This window comes from Arachis hypogaea, chromosome 11 (genome assembly GCF_003086295.3).
Source record: "Arachis hypogaea cultivar Tifrunner chromosome 11, arahy.Tifrunner.gnm2.J5K5, whole genome shotgun sequence".
Classification (NCBI taxonomy): Eukaryota; Viridiplantae; Streptophyta; class Magnoliopsida; order Fabales; family Fabaceae; genus Arachis; species Arachis hypogaea.
In genome coordinates, this window is record NC_092046.1 from 142105238 (window position 1) to 142124303 (window position 19066).

The 19066-nt window shown below is 36.8% G+C and overlaps 3 protein-coding genes across 3 annotated transcripts; 2 read left to right on the forward strand and 1 right to left on the reverse strand.

Annotated features, from left to right (window-relative positions):
* Positions 1-26: 26 nt before the first annotated feature.
* LOC112723111 (uncharacterized) lies at positions 27-2945 on the forward strand. The gene is made up of 2 exons (XM_025774350.3): positions 27-1695; positions 2288-2945. Exons 1-2 carry the CDS (start codon positions 364-366, stop codon positions 2459-2461), a joined length of 1506 nt encoding a protein of 501 aa, XP_025630135.1. The 5' UTR covers positions 27-363; the 3' UTR covers positions 2462-2945.
* Positions 2946-6398: 3453 nt separating this feature from the next.
* On the reverse strand, positions 6399-7300 carry LOC112723114 (uncharacterized). Its single transcript, XM_025774354.3, has one exon. It carries the CDS (start codon positions 7137-7139, stop codon positions 6564-6566), a length of 576 nt encoding a protein of 191 aa, XP_025630139.1. The 5' UTR covers positions 7140-7300; the 3' UTR covers positions 6399-6563.
* A 2382-nt stretch (positions 7301-9682) lies between these two features.
* On the forward strand, positions 9683-18452 carry LOC112723115 (phospholipase D zeta 1). The gene is given in 20 exon segments (XM_025774355.2): positions 9683-9979; positions 10054-10170; positions 10292-10413; positions 10501-10642; positions 11378-11548; positions 12117-12290; positions 12503-12745; positions 12863-12979; positions 13205-13344; positions 13674-13823; positions 14098-14254; positions 14348-14881; positions 15265-15375; positions 15986-16132; positions 16223-16420; positions 16518-16619; positions 17185-17316; positions 17598-17663; positions 17824-17885; positions 17963-18452. Coding segments are annotated over 20 exon segments (3429 nt in total). The 3' UTR covers positions 18210-18452.
* The last annotated feature ends 614 nt before the right edge of the window (positions 18453-19066 follow it).

Below are 19066 nucleotides of genomic sequence, written 5' to 3' on the forward strand. Positions count from 1 at the left end.
AATCTGTTGTCATGTTATTTGAGACCAAGCATAGATACGGTTTTGGGGCAAGTTTGGGCCATTGTGTATTTGTGTGTGTATCATAGGATCATATCACATTAACGGATGTCTGAAAATAATATAAAGATAAAAAATAATACAAAAAAGGGTGTGTTAATCTGATCTTACAAACAATAAAACGGATCTATCTCCTTAGAGTAATATTAAAACTCAAAAGAGGAAGCGAGTTCAGACAAGCGTTTGATCATCATAACGATAATTCAACAAACAACCGCAACCTGCTCTATCTTGAAATCAAAAACAACAAAAAGAAGGGTCTCCTTCTCTCACTCAATCATCAGATCAGATCCCAACAACGCAGATATGAATTCCAACCAAAACAAATCATCCCCTCTTTCACTCAACAACTACAATTTCGATTTCGATCTCGGCATCGGATCCAATCGCCCCAAATCCCTCAACGACCAGAAAACCCCCAATTCCTCCGCCCCTTCTTACTCCTCCTATTCTTATTCCTCCACCGCCACTTCCTCTTCCCAACCGAGGCCCTCCTGGCAACCCAACAAACCTGCATGGTCCCACAAGCCCGCCTCCGCTCCTGCCACTCAAACTGGGTTGCCCGGTGGTCCCCCTTCCATGGTCGGTGACATCTTCGGCAAGTCATGGGGTTCCACCCAACCTTCCGCTTCTGCCTCCGCCTCCGCCTCCACCGTCGGCATAGCTAACAAAAACCCTAACCTTTTCGGAGACCTGGTCACCTCTGCGCTTGGCCAAGGTCCCAGGAGCTCTTCCAATGTTCCTCTCAAAAACGCAACCCCTGCTTCCAAGCCTTCAGCTCCCGCCACTTCCACCTTTTCCATGGGAAAAATGGAAGATTCTTTGCCCAAAACTGCTAACACCGCACAGAGTAGTACAAATTGGGGATCTTCTGCCAATTTAGGGGGTTCTAGTACCGGGTATGGTGGTACCAGTATGAATTCCAACAAAAGCCCGAATCTTGGGGGTCCTTCATTAAGCACTATGGGTGTTGGTGGTTCAGCTGGTAGTGGATTCAGTTCCAGTAACAATGATCCGTTTAGTTCTCTGTCTGGTATTGGATCAAAGCAATCTGGTGCTGCCAGTCTTAATTCAGCTGCTAAATCCCAAAAGAATGATTTGGGGGATGATGGTTTTGGAGATTTTCAGAATGCTTACAAGCCGACCTCTGCAGCTTCTGGTAATGTTGGAATTGACATTGATTTTGGTGGATCTGCCACCTCGAATCAGACCCCAGTCCAGGGATCTGCTGGTGGTGCTGATCCAATGGACATGTTTTTCTCATCTTCCTCAGCATCTGCCGGAGGCACTGCTGCGGCTACGTCTCAAGGATTTGGAGGACAGGCATCTGCAGAAGTGGAAGATTGGGGTCTGGATTCTGAGTTTGGTGGAGGAGGGCATGATGTGGGTGGCACAACCACTGAGCTTGAAGGGCTTCCCCCACCTCCTGCCGGGGTGTCTGGTGCCGCTGCCAAAAACAAGGGGATGGACAATTACAAGCAGGGCCAGTTTGCTGATGCTATCAAGTGGCTTTCCTGGGCCGTCATCCTTCTGGAGAAAGCCGGGGATAACGCAGGCTCTGTGGAGGTTTTGTCATGCAGGGCTTCCTGTTACAAAGAAGTTGGGGAGTATAAGAAGGCAGTGGCAGATTGTACAAAGGTATACTTTGGCCTGTAGTATTACTTTGTGTTTAGAGTTTGAATTATATAGTATATAGTAGTTGTGAGATCTATAAATGTAGCTTTTTGAATCACTAATAGTGTGTTTAGTTTCCCTTCCCATATGGAATTCCAAACCATTAGTTTAGCTGAACTGCAAAAGACAAGCTTTAGTCCAAGTAATTCTCCAAATCGCAAACTACATGCTAAGTATTTGTTGACTTATGTAATTGAATGTTGTTTCTTGTTGGAGAAATGAATTAGCCGCCACAATATGGTATGGTATGCTATTGGCAAACTTATTTGCTAATGAAAAGAATGTCTCATTAGATCTATTTGGCTTACAATATGAGATCTTTTCCTGGCTTATAATGTCATATCTTTGTTGAGATCATAGGTAGCATGTGTATTGAGTTCAGCTATTGACTGTTGTAGTTGGGAGAGGTTAGGATTTCCCTGTACATTTAGGTTGGCTCCACGATGAATTGCTGCTATGAGCCTATGACTTCTAGGATGAATCAAACCACACCAATTTTTTCATCACCATTTATTTTCAAGTAAGTGTTTTCATCTTTATGTTGTTTTGTTTGCAGGTTCTAGAAAATGATGAGAAAAATGTGTCCGTCCTTGTACAGCGTGCTCTCTTGTATGAGAGTATGGAGAAGTACAGACTTGGTGCTGAAGACCTGAGGACTGTGCTAAAGATTGATCCTGGGAACAGAGTTGCCAGAAGTACTGTTCACCGATTGGCTAAGATGGCCGATTAGTGATTATTTTTTCTCCTTTCATCCAATTTTTACAATATATAGGTCCATACCTACACCCTTACCCCCGGTAGCCATGATTGTCAGGGGGTTCATACGTATGAACTGCTTTTTTGATTTATGGTTAGCCTTCATATGCATTTCTCTGTGTCCTTTATTTCATTCTGGCTATCTCACGAGATTAATTTTCTCGTTTTCTTCAGAGACATAACAGCTAAACGTAATGTGAGTTTCCATATTCTTTTCCTATTTATGTTGTCCCAAGTGTTTAGATTGTTTGCATGTTATGAAAGTGTTTATTGGTTGCACTTTCGTTATTGAGTACCCTTGACGAATTCTTTTGGATATAAAGAATCAACCTTACGCCATGCTCCTCTTGAAGTCATCTATGGACATGAGATTTGTTCTGGGTTGTTATATGTAAAGGATTTTTTGGGTCTAGAAGTTCATGAGAATTTTATATAGACTTCGTTATTGTTCTGCAGCATTCTTTCTTTTCTATACGTGATGTATGCGCACTAATCAGTAAGCACATCAATTCTCTATTCCCTTCTCCAAAGAATATTTATACAAATAAATATCCAATTCAATCTCTATCTATGGTCTCAACGGATACTACTATCTCTGAATAAAATAATGACAATGCATTTCATAATCGTTCATACTAGAAAATAAATTGGTCTTTCATCCTGTAAATGGTTTGAGACCACTTTTGTCATTTTTCATTTGGTAAAATACCACGTTGTTTTTTAAGATAATATGTTATTTAGGTTGTATTTGTTTCGCAGAACAAGACACTGAAAACAAGATATAAAAGACAGAAATACAAAATTTTGTATTCTTGTATCCTGTTTGGTGATAAACTAGAACAAATTATGAAAATTTAATTTATTCTCATTTTTTTTATTCAAAAAATTTAAGATGAAAAATATAATAATAAAAAAAATATAATTATAAAATATTAACAAGAATAATTAAAAAAAATGAAAAATAAGTTGTGTTTCTTGTTAGTGTTTTCATGTCCTTCTTTTAGATAGACACAAAATACACTAATTCAATGTTCTTAGACATTATTTCTATCCATATCTCTTCTGTCAAACATGATTATGTGTCTTTGTGTTTCTATCTTAGTGTCCTGTCTCTATAAACAAACGCACGCATATTATCATATGCAACTGACTTTTCTTCAATAAGGTTACTGGTTTTTCAATTCATCATACCGAACGCTAAAACTGGACGGTAAGAAAAATCCCTAATAGGCTAATACGCAACGGAAAAGTCCCTACCAAAACAATTCTAGTTACCATTGTTACTGTTTATATCAATCTTTGCATACAAAGAGTATGTAATCCTCCCAATTGCAAGTAAATTCCCATTTTAGACTTTTAGTCTTTCAAATTCGCACGATTATTTATTTTGGTTCTCAAAATTCAAAATTTTTATAGTAGTCAAATGCAGGCATCAATTTGGTCTCTCAATCCTTTCTGATGATGAGTAAGCAAACCGAGTGCAAAAATGACAAAATCTTGTCATGTTGGACTTTCCAACAATTAGGTGACATGACTATATTTGATTTTAGACCCTATTTAGTCTCTAGAACCCTAAAATTTTCTTCCTTCTCCTCCTACTTTGCGCCGTCCTTCTCCTCTCGCTTCCCCTTTTCTACTTCCTTGTCTTCCACCCGATCTTTTTCCCATAGTAATATGATTCTTGCTTGCTGCAGCACCTTCTTTCCTTGCTTAGTGCATTTCATTTGTCTTATTTTTAGGTGGAACTAGCTTATTTCGATAATGGAGACATTCTTCGGTACGTAATAAAGAATCTCATCAAATAGTGAAGTCATTGTTAATGGAAAATTCTAAAGCCGGTTGCTGTTGCACGCTTTTCAGTTTTCATGTTGTAAAACGTGTGATAATAAGTTTTCAATAAATCGGAAAACATCCCTTTTTTTACTTCCTTGAGTTCCTTCTCAAGTGTTTATTAGTTATTTGGCTTATAAACAGTTACTGTATTGAGTTTAATGTCTTAATTTTTGTGTCATAACTTCGCCCATTGAAAAAAAAGAATGGGGGATAATCATATTCAGTAAAGCAAAATAAATAGAAATTTGAATTTTTTGCTAATAATTTTTAAAGATATCTACTTTTGACTGAATTATCGTAGTTATAGACACTCCTTCTATTTCAATAACCTCTTTTAAAATTGATAAAAAATCCCACCAAAAAAATGAAATGATCAACAAAAGTATATTGCTATGGGAAAAGGAGAGATCATGTCAGAAAAAGGGAAAGAGCACGGCGGAGAAGGCGAAAGCAAAGAGGAAGTCAAGGAGAAAAGAATGAGTCGGGTGAGAGACAAGGAAGTAGAAAAGAAAGAACGAGAGGAGAAGGACGACGCAGAATAGGAGGAAGAAGAAGAAGAAAAAAAAGTTAGGGTTCCGGGGACCAAATGAGATCCAAAATCAAATGTTGTCATGTCATCTAATCGTTGGAGAGTCCAACGTGTCAAGATTTTGTTACCTCAGCACTCTATTTACTGACTCATCGTCAGAAAGGATCGAAAAACCAAATTAGTACCCGAACCTAAATCTGAAAGACCACTATAAAAAATTTTGAATTTTGAAGACTAAAATGGATAATCATGCAAATCTCAAGAACCAAAATGAAAATTTACTCTTTGGTGTTCCAGTTATAATAAGCCACTATTCTATTACTCCAATCCAAAACGCGTTCCTTTCTCTTGCTACGCCGTGACTCACTTCCACTACTTAACTATGATTCTATTAATTACCGATGGGTCATGGGCTCATGGCATGATTAAAAAATCAAAGTGTGCAAATATGAAAAAAAAAAAAAAAACAAAAAACAAACAAACATCAAGATCAATTTTTCCAATAAACTATTGGTAATAATAACGTAACCTAGTTTGTAATGTACAAGGCAATGGAATGTCCCTCAACCTCCTCGGAAAAGATATAAACCTTACAAAACAACAAACCAAAGAAGCAAAAAAATGACAAAGATTAGAATCGGGTTGCCACTTTCTTGACACAATTCGAGAAGAAACATATAGGAGTAGGGGTGGCAATCGGGTGGGTAGGAACCGGTTTTTGCTCTACCCAACCACGTCCCGCCGTACAACAACCGGCATAGAACCCGCCCCGCTTCTACCCGCAGGTAATAAAACGTTGAACTCTAATCTGCCCCTGCGGGTACCTGTCCCGCTCCTACTCGCCCCTATAATTATTAAAATTTAATAAATAAAATAAAATTTCAAAATTTATATAACCATCATCACATACATAACATAAATTAAAGTAAAAATTTAAATATGATACAATATTATTAATCATTTACTAATTATTTTACATATATTATACATATTATATATTAAAATTATATATATTATATATATAGCGGGGCGGGTAGGGACGGATATTACCTCCACCCGACCCCGCCCGCCCCCCCCTCCCAAGAACCCACCCCGGTGCGGGGAGGATAATTACCCGCCCTGAGCGGGTAGGGGCGGGATGGGTACCCGCGGGTTCGGGTGGTATTGCCATCGCTATATATGGGAGCAAGCAAAGAAACACACATACCCGGCCTTCATTTTAAGAAAGACTACTATTCAGCTAACAATAAATCATATCGTAAACACCGAACCCAACTTATACAAACAAGCATACGAATAAGTTACCACACAGAAGTTGAATGGTCATCGTGCTTTTGATCATGTAAAAATTCCTTATTCTATTAGCAATGAATCATACTCTGAGGTTGAGGCAATTTCGAACAAACAAGCCAACCAAACTACTGAAATCAAAAGAGCTCAAAAAGATTAAACACTTCAACTCCGGTAGGTTCAAACTTTAAACAACCAATCAATCCTACAGCATACACTGTACAAGTACAATGATGGCAGTAATAAGAGGGGGGGGAAATGTTCAAGAGTAATGTGATCATGATTCCTCGATTTTGGAATAAAGACAGTAATAATCAAGCATCTGCTATCTCTACATGGCATTCCAATTCAATAAGAACTATCATCATATCTGGCAAATATTAAATTGAAAATAAAATCAGTCCAAGAAGTATGAACTAGCAAATCAACAAATTGGGGTTAATCTAGCTGGAACTTTTTCCCTATCACCAGAATCCACAATCGCGCCATCCGCAAGGATTTGAACGATCCTCTTGAACGCGAAATGGATGCAATTCGAAAGCATGATCCAAGACAGCACCTGGTACACGAAATCGAACGCAGGGTCCGGAATCGAATGTTCATCCCAATCATTATGCCCGTCCCCAAACCTATTGAAATTCCAACCTCCGCCGCTTCCTCCGAACCCTCCGCCGCCGCCGCCTCCGAAAACACCATCGTCTCCGTCGCCAAAGAAAAAGCCCTCGTTTCCCTTGTCCCCGGCGCCATCGCCGGACAACTTGCGCTTCGTTCGTCGTTTTTTCCGAAGAAGCGTCCGACGCGGCACCCTGTACGATCTAGGCTTCACTGGCGGCGGCGCCACCGCGTCGTAAGGCTGAAGGATGGCCGAGATCTGGTCGGCGAGGGAATCGGTGACGGAAACGTTGCAGGTGGAATGGCAGCTACGGAGGACGCATAGGCCTTTCGCAGCGGTGACTGCGACGGTGTCAGCCGCAACGAGAATGTCCGCAATCATCGCCATGATCTCTCGCCGAACAGGGAATGAATGAATCTGTCAAAAGTGGAATTGAATTTTGACTTTGAGAGAAGAGAAAGAAAAAGAGGGGAAGCAAAATAAGAATCGGAATAGGTTTGCTTTGAGGAATGTGAAGACTGCAAGTTTGGCCAAAACGCTAACGTGTCAGTTGGACTGTGACAGCGTCCTCTGTCGTTTTTAGGAAATCTCGTTATGTGGTCACAGGTCAACTGAGGTCCAATGGATCTGAATTGATTTTTTCAGTCATGGGTTAGGATTTTGGGCCAGCCCAATTACACTAAACAATGTGGTCATTACTCATTACCATCTGATCTGATTATTGCTTACCATTTTTTACCATGGGTGTATGTGTTTGTTTGAGCGCGTTAAATTAATAAATTTATTTTTTATTTTTTAAAATATTTAGTAAATTTTTAATAGTAAAAATAAAAATATTAAAAAAATATTTTTTTAAAAAGTTATTATTTATATTTTTTTAAAAAATTTAAAAAAAAAAAAATTTTTATATAATAAATGAACAAAAAAATATTTTTATCTTATTTTATCCAAATAATTAATAGATAAAAATTTTTTTTAAACATAAAATCACTTTTACTTTTATAAAAGATCTTTTAAAAAAATATCATTTAAAAAGGATTTTTCTCGAGAACGGCGCCCAAACAAATATTATATCTTTTATAATTTTACAATACCAAAAAATGTAGAATTTTTTTATTTAAATTAAATAAATATATATTATGAAAATATATGAAATATGAAGTAATTACGTAAATACGTAACTATACACATCTCGAACGCTGAGGAGTGAGACAAGAAATGAGCATATCTCGATGTTTGAGATTCCGTTCTGTGATTGGGCCGTACCGTGACATATCTTGAGTGCACCCAAGATATGTTTTAGGGGGTCTCAGTACCTGAAATACGTTTAAGATGTCTAATTGGAGCCTCAACATTCGAAATATGGTTGAGGAATGGGCTCTATAAATAGAGTTATTCTCCAAGATATCTTGGGTGCAGAGATACCTAAACCATAATACATATATTCGGGTGCTGAGAGTCAAATTACACGTTTAACCATATCTCGGATGTTAAGTCCCAAATTAGGGATGTTGCACGTATCTCGGGTGCTGAGATTCCATTCTAAAATTAAACATATTTTGGGTGCTCAGTACCCGATCTCCCATGTAAAATATATACCGAGTGCAGCTAGGATATGTCACGGCGTTGCTCGGTCATAGAATGAGATCTAAGACGCTGAAATATGCTCATTTTTAATCTTACTCTTCAGCATTCGAAATGTGCATGATTATGTATTTACATAATTACTTTATATTTTATGTATTTACATAATTTATATATTTATTTAATTTAAATAAAAAAATTTAAATATATATATATTTTTAATATAAAAGTAACCATATATATAATTGTTCCGGGAGTTACCTGAAACGTTGATTTGGGCCTGAACGTGAGGTTCAGGTCTCTTAGTGTGGTAGCGTCCGTCCTCTTTAATGCCGATGTGCTGTTTGTCCGAATTCTTCGTGAAGAGGTTGAGGGTGGTACCTGTAAGGAACTCTAATGTTTAAGTGAGTAAGTATTTTAGATAGATTTTTAGTAGAGTAAAACGTAAGTTATACCTCAGGATACAGTATATTTATAGTAGAGTTTGATGACCTTTCTAGTGACAGTAGTTCTATCTTATCTTATATCTTAAGAGTTTGTTGAGATATAGACATAGTAAAAGAGATTTGGAGAGACAATTACTTATATTTAAATAAGTATAAATCGATGCAGTGTCCGACCTTCCAAAAAAGCGAGTATCCAATAGAGGCCATTCTTTAAGGTAAACCTTGTATTTTTATTGGACCTAGTTTTATAATTTAGATCGAGGTATCAACGCTAATATTTGTGTTGAGTCTTTTAATTAGCAAACCAAACACGCTGGGAAATACTAATTGCACACGAGCTATATTTTTTCGTCCATATCTAACAGAGGGGAATTAATTTATTTAATTTCTTGAAAAAAATTACAGTTTTGTGGAAAATATACTACTATGCTAGTAAAGATATAATATTTGAATGTATAAACTATAAACTGTATACAAATATACAGATACCAAAAAGTAGACATCATTAAGTTAATATTCTATTTTAATTATAAATATAAATTTAGTAATGAAAATCCTAAATGCGTTTTACATTCTTAATTCATCAAAAATTAAAATTTATAATTAGATTCTATCAAAGTTAATCCCATTGTTAATCCACTAAAAATTGTAACTAAATATGCAAAATAATAAAATTGCTATTGGCTTTTTGTGTGTAAAAGATTTGTCCATTTCAGTGGAAAAGAAGGTGGAAAGGGCAAAGCGAAGAAAGAAAAGAAAGAAGCGAAGCGAAGCCATGCACATGTCGAACCTCGACGTTCAAGCTGCCGTACCCGTCTACTTCTAATCAATCAAAATTAAACATAAATAAAGAAATAAATCTGTACGTGGATCGGATTCGAATCCACCCAAACACAGTTCATGGAATCGCGAATTGCCGGTGGCAGCAGCAGCAGCCACCAGTACCACCAAATTCAGCCGGAGGCTTCGACGTCGTCGTTCTGGCAACCGCCGGAGCCTAGTCGGATCTTCGATGAGTTGCCGGAAGCCACCATTATATCGGTGTCTCGGCCAGAGGCCGCCGACATTACCCCCGCTCTCCTATCTTACACCATTCTTTTTCGCTACAGACAGGTACGTCTTTCTCCCGTCTCCATTTCTTCTCAATTACGCGATCCCGAGATCACGTGACATAACTGCCGCACATGCCAGCTTCATGTTGAACAATGTTCACTATTATTTATTTATTTATTTATTTATTTACTTATTAATGTTCATTCCATCATCATCAGTTCAAGTGGCAGCTGGTGAAGAAAGCTTCCCAAGTGTTTTATTTACATTTTATGTTAAAGAAGCGCGCCTTTATTGAGGAAATTCATGAGAAGCAAGAGCATGTATGTCTTTAATCAGTTCTAATTTTCTATTGGAAGCTAAGTGCTTTTGTAGATTATTTATAATGTGATCCTGATTGATTACACCTTGCAAAAATTTGGATTTTAATGTAATCTTTGCTCAAATATTATATTAAAGGTTAAAGACTGGCTTCAAAATCTAGGAATAGGAGACCTTGCAGCTATGGTGCACATTGATGATGAAGCTGACGATGAAGTCATGCCTTTAAATAATCATCATGATGAAAGTGTTAAAGAAAGGTGATCACCCTCAACACCAGGATCTTAGAACTGCATCTATGATATCCTGTGTGGCTGGAATCGCTCATCAGTTGCTTTTTGTTCCAGAGATGTTCCATCTAGTGCTGCTCTACCAATTCTGCGGCCAGCTTTAGGAACACAAGAGACTACAGCAGACAGGGCAAAGATTGCGATGCAGGGGTATCTCAATCACTTTTTGGGAAATATAACTATTGTTAACTCGAGAGAGGTATGTGCTGTGCATTCACTTTGGAATTTCAAGGACTGTGCTTTAGTTTGTTAGTGTAACATGTGAAATGAAGGCAATTTGCTTCCATCTGAGGATGACCGAGGCACCCAGCTAGTATTAACTCATTTGCATGGACATCATAGCCAGATATAAGTATAATAACTAGGTATATCGCAAATACAAACTGATGAAAATTTAACACTGAGGCTTCATTCACTTCTTGCATGCTTATTCTTTTATTCTTCAATTTAACTTCATATCATATTTGACAGCCTTAATAAAAGAAAGCTTAAAAAAAGGCCAAACAGGGGGAGAAAAAAAAAAAAGAAAAGGAAGGGGGGAAGAGAGGGGGGGGGGGAGAGATAGAAAATTAAAAGTTTATCAGTTTTATTGAAATATTGATTGACCAAAAAGTAATTAAATTTCCAAGATACACATCCTTGTGTGTGAAGTTCAAGTAAAACCAAGTGTGCACCCTACAAAAATACCACTCAAGTTGTTGGAAACCTCCTTCTAACCTTCTTATTTTGACTGTTGCTTCTGTTAGGCTCAAAGTTACTTTGATGTTTAGCTACCATATTTGGTATGTCATACATCTCATATGATATGGACCTTGTTACCTCTAAATCTGTAATAAATTTTGTTTTCATTCAATGTTCATGCCGATTTACCATTTGTTATTGAAGAATCAATTGTTTGACTGGTCTGTAATTTCTTGTTGCATTCTTGCTGTAGGTTTGCAAGTTTCTGGGGGTATCAAAGTTATCCTTTTTACCTGAATATGGTTCCAAGCTACATGAAGATTATGTGATGGTGATGCATCTCCCAAAATTTTCAAAGGATGATAATTCCAGAAAGTGTTGTTTGTCTGATTGTTTTAGTTGTTGTAATGATAACTGGCAAAAGGTAACAAAATCCTGCTTTTGAGACTAGGCAATATGCTTCATTCATCTTGATCTGTTTTGAAGAATGTTAGACAAAGTAGGTTGCATCTTGCATAGTAACAATAATACATTGGAACTACTGAAGTAATCAGAAAATCTTGTTAGGACTGTTAAGTTACTGGTACTTTTGTCCTCATATATTTATTTCCATAATTAAAACGATACAATATTTGTTAATTGTTACGAATCATCTCTCTAAAAGTTTAAGTTTTTTAGGTGAAAACATGTGCATGACTTCATACTTAAACCAGGCTTTCAGGAATACCAGAATGCAGAAATTTGAGACTGATATGATAAGGGACAATGTTCTGTCTATATATAATACTACAGTAATACAAATATCAAATGTTGAGATAAACTTAAATTGTAAGAACGTTCTGTTTTTATGGTAGATCAATTGATTTTTGATGTTTATGTCATGAAGCATTGATGTTATTATTTTCACTATTGTTTCATGAAGTTTGTTGAGTAACACTATTATATTTGGTTTAACTTTACCATGTATCAGCTTCCTGTCTTGTTCTGTGCAGGTTTGGGCAGTACTGAAACCTGGGTTCTTAGCACTGCTAGCAGATCCTTTTGATGTACAACCTTTGGACATTATTGCTTTTGATGTACTACCTTCCTCCGATGGGAATGTGGATCATCGTCAATCACTGGCACAAGAAATGAAGGATCGAAATCCCTTGCGCCATTCGTTTAAGGTCAGAAAGGTGCTCTTGTATTTTTGTTGTTGCCTCATTGTCTTACTCTTGTCACTTATGACTTAAGAGGATATAATGCTAAATTGGCAGCTCATATTCTCTTGCTGTGCTTATAACTCTTACCGGTTATTAGCTGATTAGTATGTGTAATATCCATGTTAAACCTTTATTGAGGACGATGGTATTCTAATACAGAACTTAGCAAACTGTAGGTAACTTGTGGAAACCGGTGTATTAGAGTTAGAGTAAAAAGTAGTGCTAAAGTTAAAGATTGGGTCACTGCAATTAATGATGCTGGACTCAAGCCCCCTGAAGGATGGTGTCATCCCCACCGCTATGGTTCTTATGCTCCTCCAAGAGGCTTGATCAAAGATGGAAGTCAGGCCCAATGGTTTGTAGATGGTCGTGCCGCATTTGAGGCAATTGCTTCTTCAATCAAGGATGCAAAATCAGAGGTTTGTATAGTCTAGTACCAGAACATTTGAGGCCACTTATTGCATAATTTTTTTATCACAAGAAGGAAAATAATGATCAATTTTGAGTTCTGTTCAATGATCGAGAAATTCATGCAGATATTTATTTGTGGCTGGTGGTTGTGCCCAGAACTGTATCTAAAGCGCCCTTTTCATGCTCATGCTTCATCAAGGCTTGATAATTTGCTGGAAGCAAGAGCTAAGCAAGGGGTCCAGGTAACTGTTAATGTGAATCCTATCAGCCATCTGCTTTGCAACTTACTGATTAGTTTTGAAGGTTTCTGAGAATGTTGGCTTTCATTTATTTTATTTGCATTTGTTTCACTTGTGATAATATTTCCTTAGTTGGAGTTGCTACTCATCAGCTATTTAGTCATGATTTTTTCTCCCCAAAGACATGTTGAGATCTTCATGATTCTTTTTATTTTTCCAAACATGCAGATTTTCGTTCTTATCTACAAAGAGGTAGCCCTTGCTTTGAAAATCAATAGTTCTTATAGCAGGAGAAAGCTTCTTAGCATTCACGAGAATGTGAGGGTATTACGCTATCCTGACCACTTTTCTACTGGTGTTTACCTGTGGTATGCAAACTTAATTTCCTAAGCTTAGTTGTATATCTTGTTATACTATTATTATTATTATTATTTTGTGAAGAAAGAATATTTTCTAAGTTTGTATTTGCAAGTATAGAATATCAAAAATGTTATTCGTATACCAAAATCAGCTACTAAAATCAGCCACAAATATATTTGTGTATAAATATATATATATAGTTTAATTTATTTTCAATGTGTATTTGTGTTCCAATATGTATTTTATACTAGTGACTGATTTTGGTGTAGACATAGCATAGTCAATAAAATATGTTACAGATTTATGGTTTCTTATATGGGTTCATGATAATATATAGGTCGCATCATGAGAAACTTGTGATTGTTGACCACCAGATTTGCTTTATTGGAGGACTGGATTTGTGCTTTGGTCGTTATGACACCCCTGAACATAAAGTTGGGGATCTCCCTCCTATTATCTGGCCAGGAAAGGACTATTATAATCCAAGGTAACTTTTGTGCGTAATCGGAAAATAAGATCACAAGAAACTTTTTATAGGTTTCTTTTTATTGGTAATTCATCACACTGCAGTTCTATACTAGCCATTAATGTTGTTTAATGAGTTTTCAGAGTAGTTTAGTTGCCTATTCAAATTCACTTGGATACTTAATATAAAACTTCTGGCTTTTGCACTAGGCGTGTATTAAGATATTACCCATCATTACTTGATCAAATATTAACTTTATGTTGTTAATGCATGGATTTGTTTTCAATTTTGGCAGGGAATCTGAACCAAATTCATGGGAAGATATGATGAAAGATGAATTGGACCGTGGAAAATACCCGCGTATGCCTTGGCATGATGTTCATTGTGCACTTTGGGGGCCCCCTTGTCGTGACATAGCGAGGCACTTTGTTCAGAGATGGAATTTTGCCAAGGTAGACTTTTTCTGCTATTGTGTTGAAGTATCCATGCATTCTAGTGCTAAATACTCAATAGGACAGAAATAATGTCCTTTTTTCTCCCCTCAGAGGAACAAAGCTCCAAATGAGCAAGCGATACCATTACTTATGCCTCGGCATCATATGGTTATTCCACATTACTTGGGAAAGGACACAGAGGTGAAGATTGAATACAAGAATAATGACAACAACAGAACCATGATGAGGGAAGACTCCTTTAGCTCAGCAACTGATGATATTCCTTTACTATTGCCTCGGGAGTCTGGTGGGCTCAATACTTCTGAAGAAGACCCCAAAAGTGGGTCAAGCTCATTTTCATATCTGCGTGACCAGACTGCTAGTAGGCTCAGCAGCGGTCTTTCTTTCTCTTTATGGAAGACCAGAGTTGAACCACTTAGTTCTGATACACCAATGAAGGGATTTGTAGACAATCTTGATGGTGTGCAAGTGCGTCATCAAAGGAAAATGTCTCTAGATAGAGTATCTCTTGGTGATGTCCAGAATTCAGATCAAGAGTGGTGGAAAACACCAGGACCTGGTGAGCATGGAGGTTTTGCAGAAGACTCTGGACAAGTTGGCCCTCGTGTTTCGTGTCGTTGTCAGGTGTGGTGTTCTCTTTTGTGCACTGACCACACCTTAAACAAATTGTGCCAATGAATTATGGCATTGTGCAATTTCTTTCCTGTGTGTATGGAGATGCGACATCATCTGATTCATCTCATTAAAGTTTCAATGAAATATAATTATTCTATTTTCAGCATCAAATATGATTGTTAAGAGAAGACGGGTATTTGTTGGTAGCATCTAAACTATCTCTCTTTTTATGCAACATAAAAACTAAATCCATTGGACATCAATGATATTTCTGATTCTCTGACAATTTTATTTTATTAAGGATGTAACATATCTTATTCCTATACTATTCGGTATATATAATTCAATTTGTCATTGTATTTTCTACTATTAAAACATCATCTAATTGATAGGTTATTAGGAGTGTCACTCAATGGTCAGCTGGAACAAGCCAAACCGAAGAAAGCATCCACAAGGCATATTGCTCTCTAATTGAGAAGGCAGAATATTTCATCTACATTGAGGTATCAAATTTTACAATTCTTTTATCATATCAATACTGCATGGTAAATAATTTGAAATACGATGGCTTTGCGTATGATCATGCCAAAACTAATTTTGCTTATTAATGATAAAATCTGTCTAGAAGCTCATGATTGTACTGAAATAACATCTAGTGGATATGGGTAGCAATTACATTAAATGGCATACTAATATTTCCTACAGAATATCTGTCCTCTCAGAATATCTTTAGACGGTTGTTTATCAGGATTATAGCAGTATGTGTTGACTTGCATGTTGTTTATGCTATGTTGACATTTTTAGAGTAATGTCTATTCTAAAGCAGTAATCAGTTCTTGTTTCATTGATATATCTTGCATTTATCATCTCTTTTATGTAAGCTGATTGTAGAAATTCCATAGTGTCTGCTGCTATGACTTTATTTCCCAGTTTCCAAATGCTTCTCTCCTGGTTTTCTCAAAGAGATAATTAGTTCCTTTTGACACCTTGATGGCTTCCAATTTTTCAACTTTCACTTTCTAATTTTGATTGTGATGCCTTCTTTTTCTCTTCCAAAGTCTGTTCAAGGACATAGTTCTGATTGTTCTGTTTTGTCCTGGGCAACTTGTCCAGAATCAATTTTTTATCTCAGGTCTTTCACGGGATGATGTAATACGAAATCGTGTATCAGAAGCTTTATATCAACGCATTAGGCGAGCTTACGACGATAAGAAAACTTTCAGGGTTATAATTGTCATACCTCTCCTTCCTGGCTTCCAGGTTGGTTCCTTTATTTCCTCTTCAACACTGAAAGAATGTGTGAGCGTGTGTGTTGTGTGTGAATGGTTTTCTCACTTCTTTATTGTGTAGGGGGGCCTGGACGACAGTGGTGCAGCCTCTGTGAGAGCCATAATGCATTGGCAGTATAGAACTATCTGCCGAGGACAGAATTCTATATTACATAATTTGTATGAACTTCTTGGTTCAAAAATGCATGACTATATCTCTTTCTTCGGCCTCAGGGCACATGGTAGACTTTGTGAAAGTGTTCCCTTGGTAACCAGCCAGGTACTCTTTCGCCATTATGGTCTTATACCAAAGTTGTTACAGTCAGCTTAGTCATATATGCATACTTCAAAGATTTAATCATTTGTGGATATTTCAGATCTATGTTCACAGCAAAATCATGATTATTGATGATTGTACATGTTTGATTGGATCTGCTAATATTAATGATAGGAGTTTACTTGGCTCCAGAGATTCTGAGGTACATTCCAAACGTTTGTTTCACCCATCTTAGGCATTCCAAATTTGTTAGGTTATTCGAAATTTTTTCTTTGCTGATTCATCTCACTCCCCTCTAGAACTATATCAAGTGTAGCTGATGTTTCATTCCAGCCAATGTAATTTTTATACTTTCGGACTGATGTAGTCAACATCTTGCAACAATTTTTTCTTACTCTGTATTGTTTTTTTCTTGTAACAAGCTATTCCACATTTAAGAGTTATAGTTTTAAGTTTTAACATAACTGAATTTCCTAGTCCAAATTGTCAATTTGATGCATATTTCAAAAATTGTTAGGTAACAGATTTAGCCTACAAAATGCAACTGAAATGAAGACAGAATAATTTTCATCAGACTTGCGAATCAATATAAGTTCTTTGTTTTATCATAGGACTCTCGATTAATTATTATCTCACCCTTAAAATCTTCAGGAATTGGTCTGTTGATTGTCATTTGAAAAACTTTACTTGGGCTTTCAAGTTGTTTATCAGAGCATAATTTTTGCATCACCTTGTGTCCTCTTAATTCTCCCACATATGCATTTCAGATTGGTGTAGTTATAGAAGACAGAGAACTGATTGATTCCTATATGGATGGAAAGCCTTGGAAGGCAGGAAAATTCTCCTTGACTCTCCGATTGTCACTATGGTCTGAGCATTTAGGTCTTGGAGCAGGAGAGGTTAGTAAATTTCAATTCTCTGGAGAGCGTTCATTTCGCACGGCCTATTTGTAACCAGTGACGAATCTAGAACATTTTAATAGTGGGGACAAAGTATATATAACATTAAATAAAATAAGAGAGACAGAGTAGTCAAATTTAATAACATAACGAGGACAATTATACATAATTCTTATGTACTACTTAGAACATTTTTAAATTTTAGTGAGGGCACTTACCCCCACAATTATATAAGTGTATCTGTCCCTGTTTGTAATGCAAATTTCCATCTCTTTCCTCAGGCCAATCAAATAATGGATCCAGTTGTTGAGTCTACCTACAATGACATTTGGTTGGCAAGAGCAAAGGTAATTAGAAACATGTGTATGCATACAAAAAAAATAACAGAGATGGTTTAGACAAAAGTTATGCATGGTTGGTTATTATGTGAACAACAGTGAACATGTATACCAATGTAATAATAACTTAGTAACATTGCTGATCATTGTTCATGGTTGCATTTTGCAGGAAAATACTAAAATTTACCAGGATGTCTTTTCTTGTGTTCCTAATGATGTGATACACAACAGGTAGGAGAGTGGGTGAATGAGTCATGCTCCGTCCTCTTTTGTCTCTTGTTCTTACATGCTTTGTATTATGTATGCAGATATGCTTTCCGACAAAGCGTTGCTTTTTGGAAAGACAAGATAGGTCACAGTACTATTGATCTAGGGATAGCTCCAAAAAAGTTAGAAAATCATCATGACGGAGTTACTGAGAGCATTGATCCCATGGAGAGGTTAGCGTCAGTGAAAGGTCACCTTGTTAGTTTCCCCCTGGAGTTCATGAGCTTAGAAAATCTAAGACCTGCTTTCAATGAAGGCGAGTTCTATGCTGCCCAAGTTTTCCATTGACTATCATGTCTCAGCAAGAGATATGTTTCACCATTACACACACCTTTTTTTTTTTTTACGTGAGGTTTTGTAAGTTATTGTTTGCAGAGATTTTTCTATTGCAACTCTGCAAGAGAGAGAGAGAGAGAGAGAACCCCTGGCGAGGGGCACTTGAGTTACAATATCAAGAAAAAAATATGTATTAGAATGTTTATGAAATTCGTCATTTTTTTCATAAATGAAAATAACATCAATTTTCATATATACTGTTATTTGCTTTTTGTTATTTTATTTGCCGTTAATTTCAACTAATATATCAACTTTCATTTTTTCTTTTTCACTCTATCCCTATTAATTATTATTATATGAATTTAATTTTGATACACTGTCAATATAAAGTAGTTTTACACGTGCATCTAATTACACAATATCACATTAATTAAAATAATTACTTTTTATATTAATTATGTGAATAGTCATCCAAAATAATAGATATTATAAAACGTTTCATACTATTTGTTCATACACTGGCCCAACACTAAGGCCCAGGTCCAAATACACCAAAAGGCCCAATCTAAAGATTGGCCTTCGTTATTCACCGACCTCTTTAGAAGAGGTCGGACTCAACACAGACTTCTTTCCAAAGAAGTCGGGTTCAAGAGATAGCTGGCAGATAACACTTATTCAAATAAGTAACTGCCCCTAAAATCTCTCAACCCACTTCTAGAAGCCATATCCCAACTGACGTGTGCACCCTCCCAGTACTGTAACCGACCTAAGATCTCGGCATCGATCACTCCTGGCTGAGTCAGCTTTATCCTCCAACCGAAACCCACCACAACAGGATACGCTAAGAAGAAGCACGTGACGATTCCTCG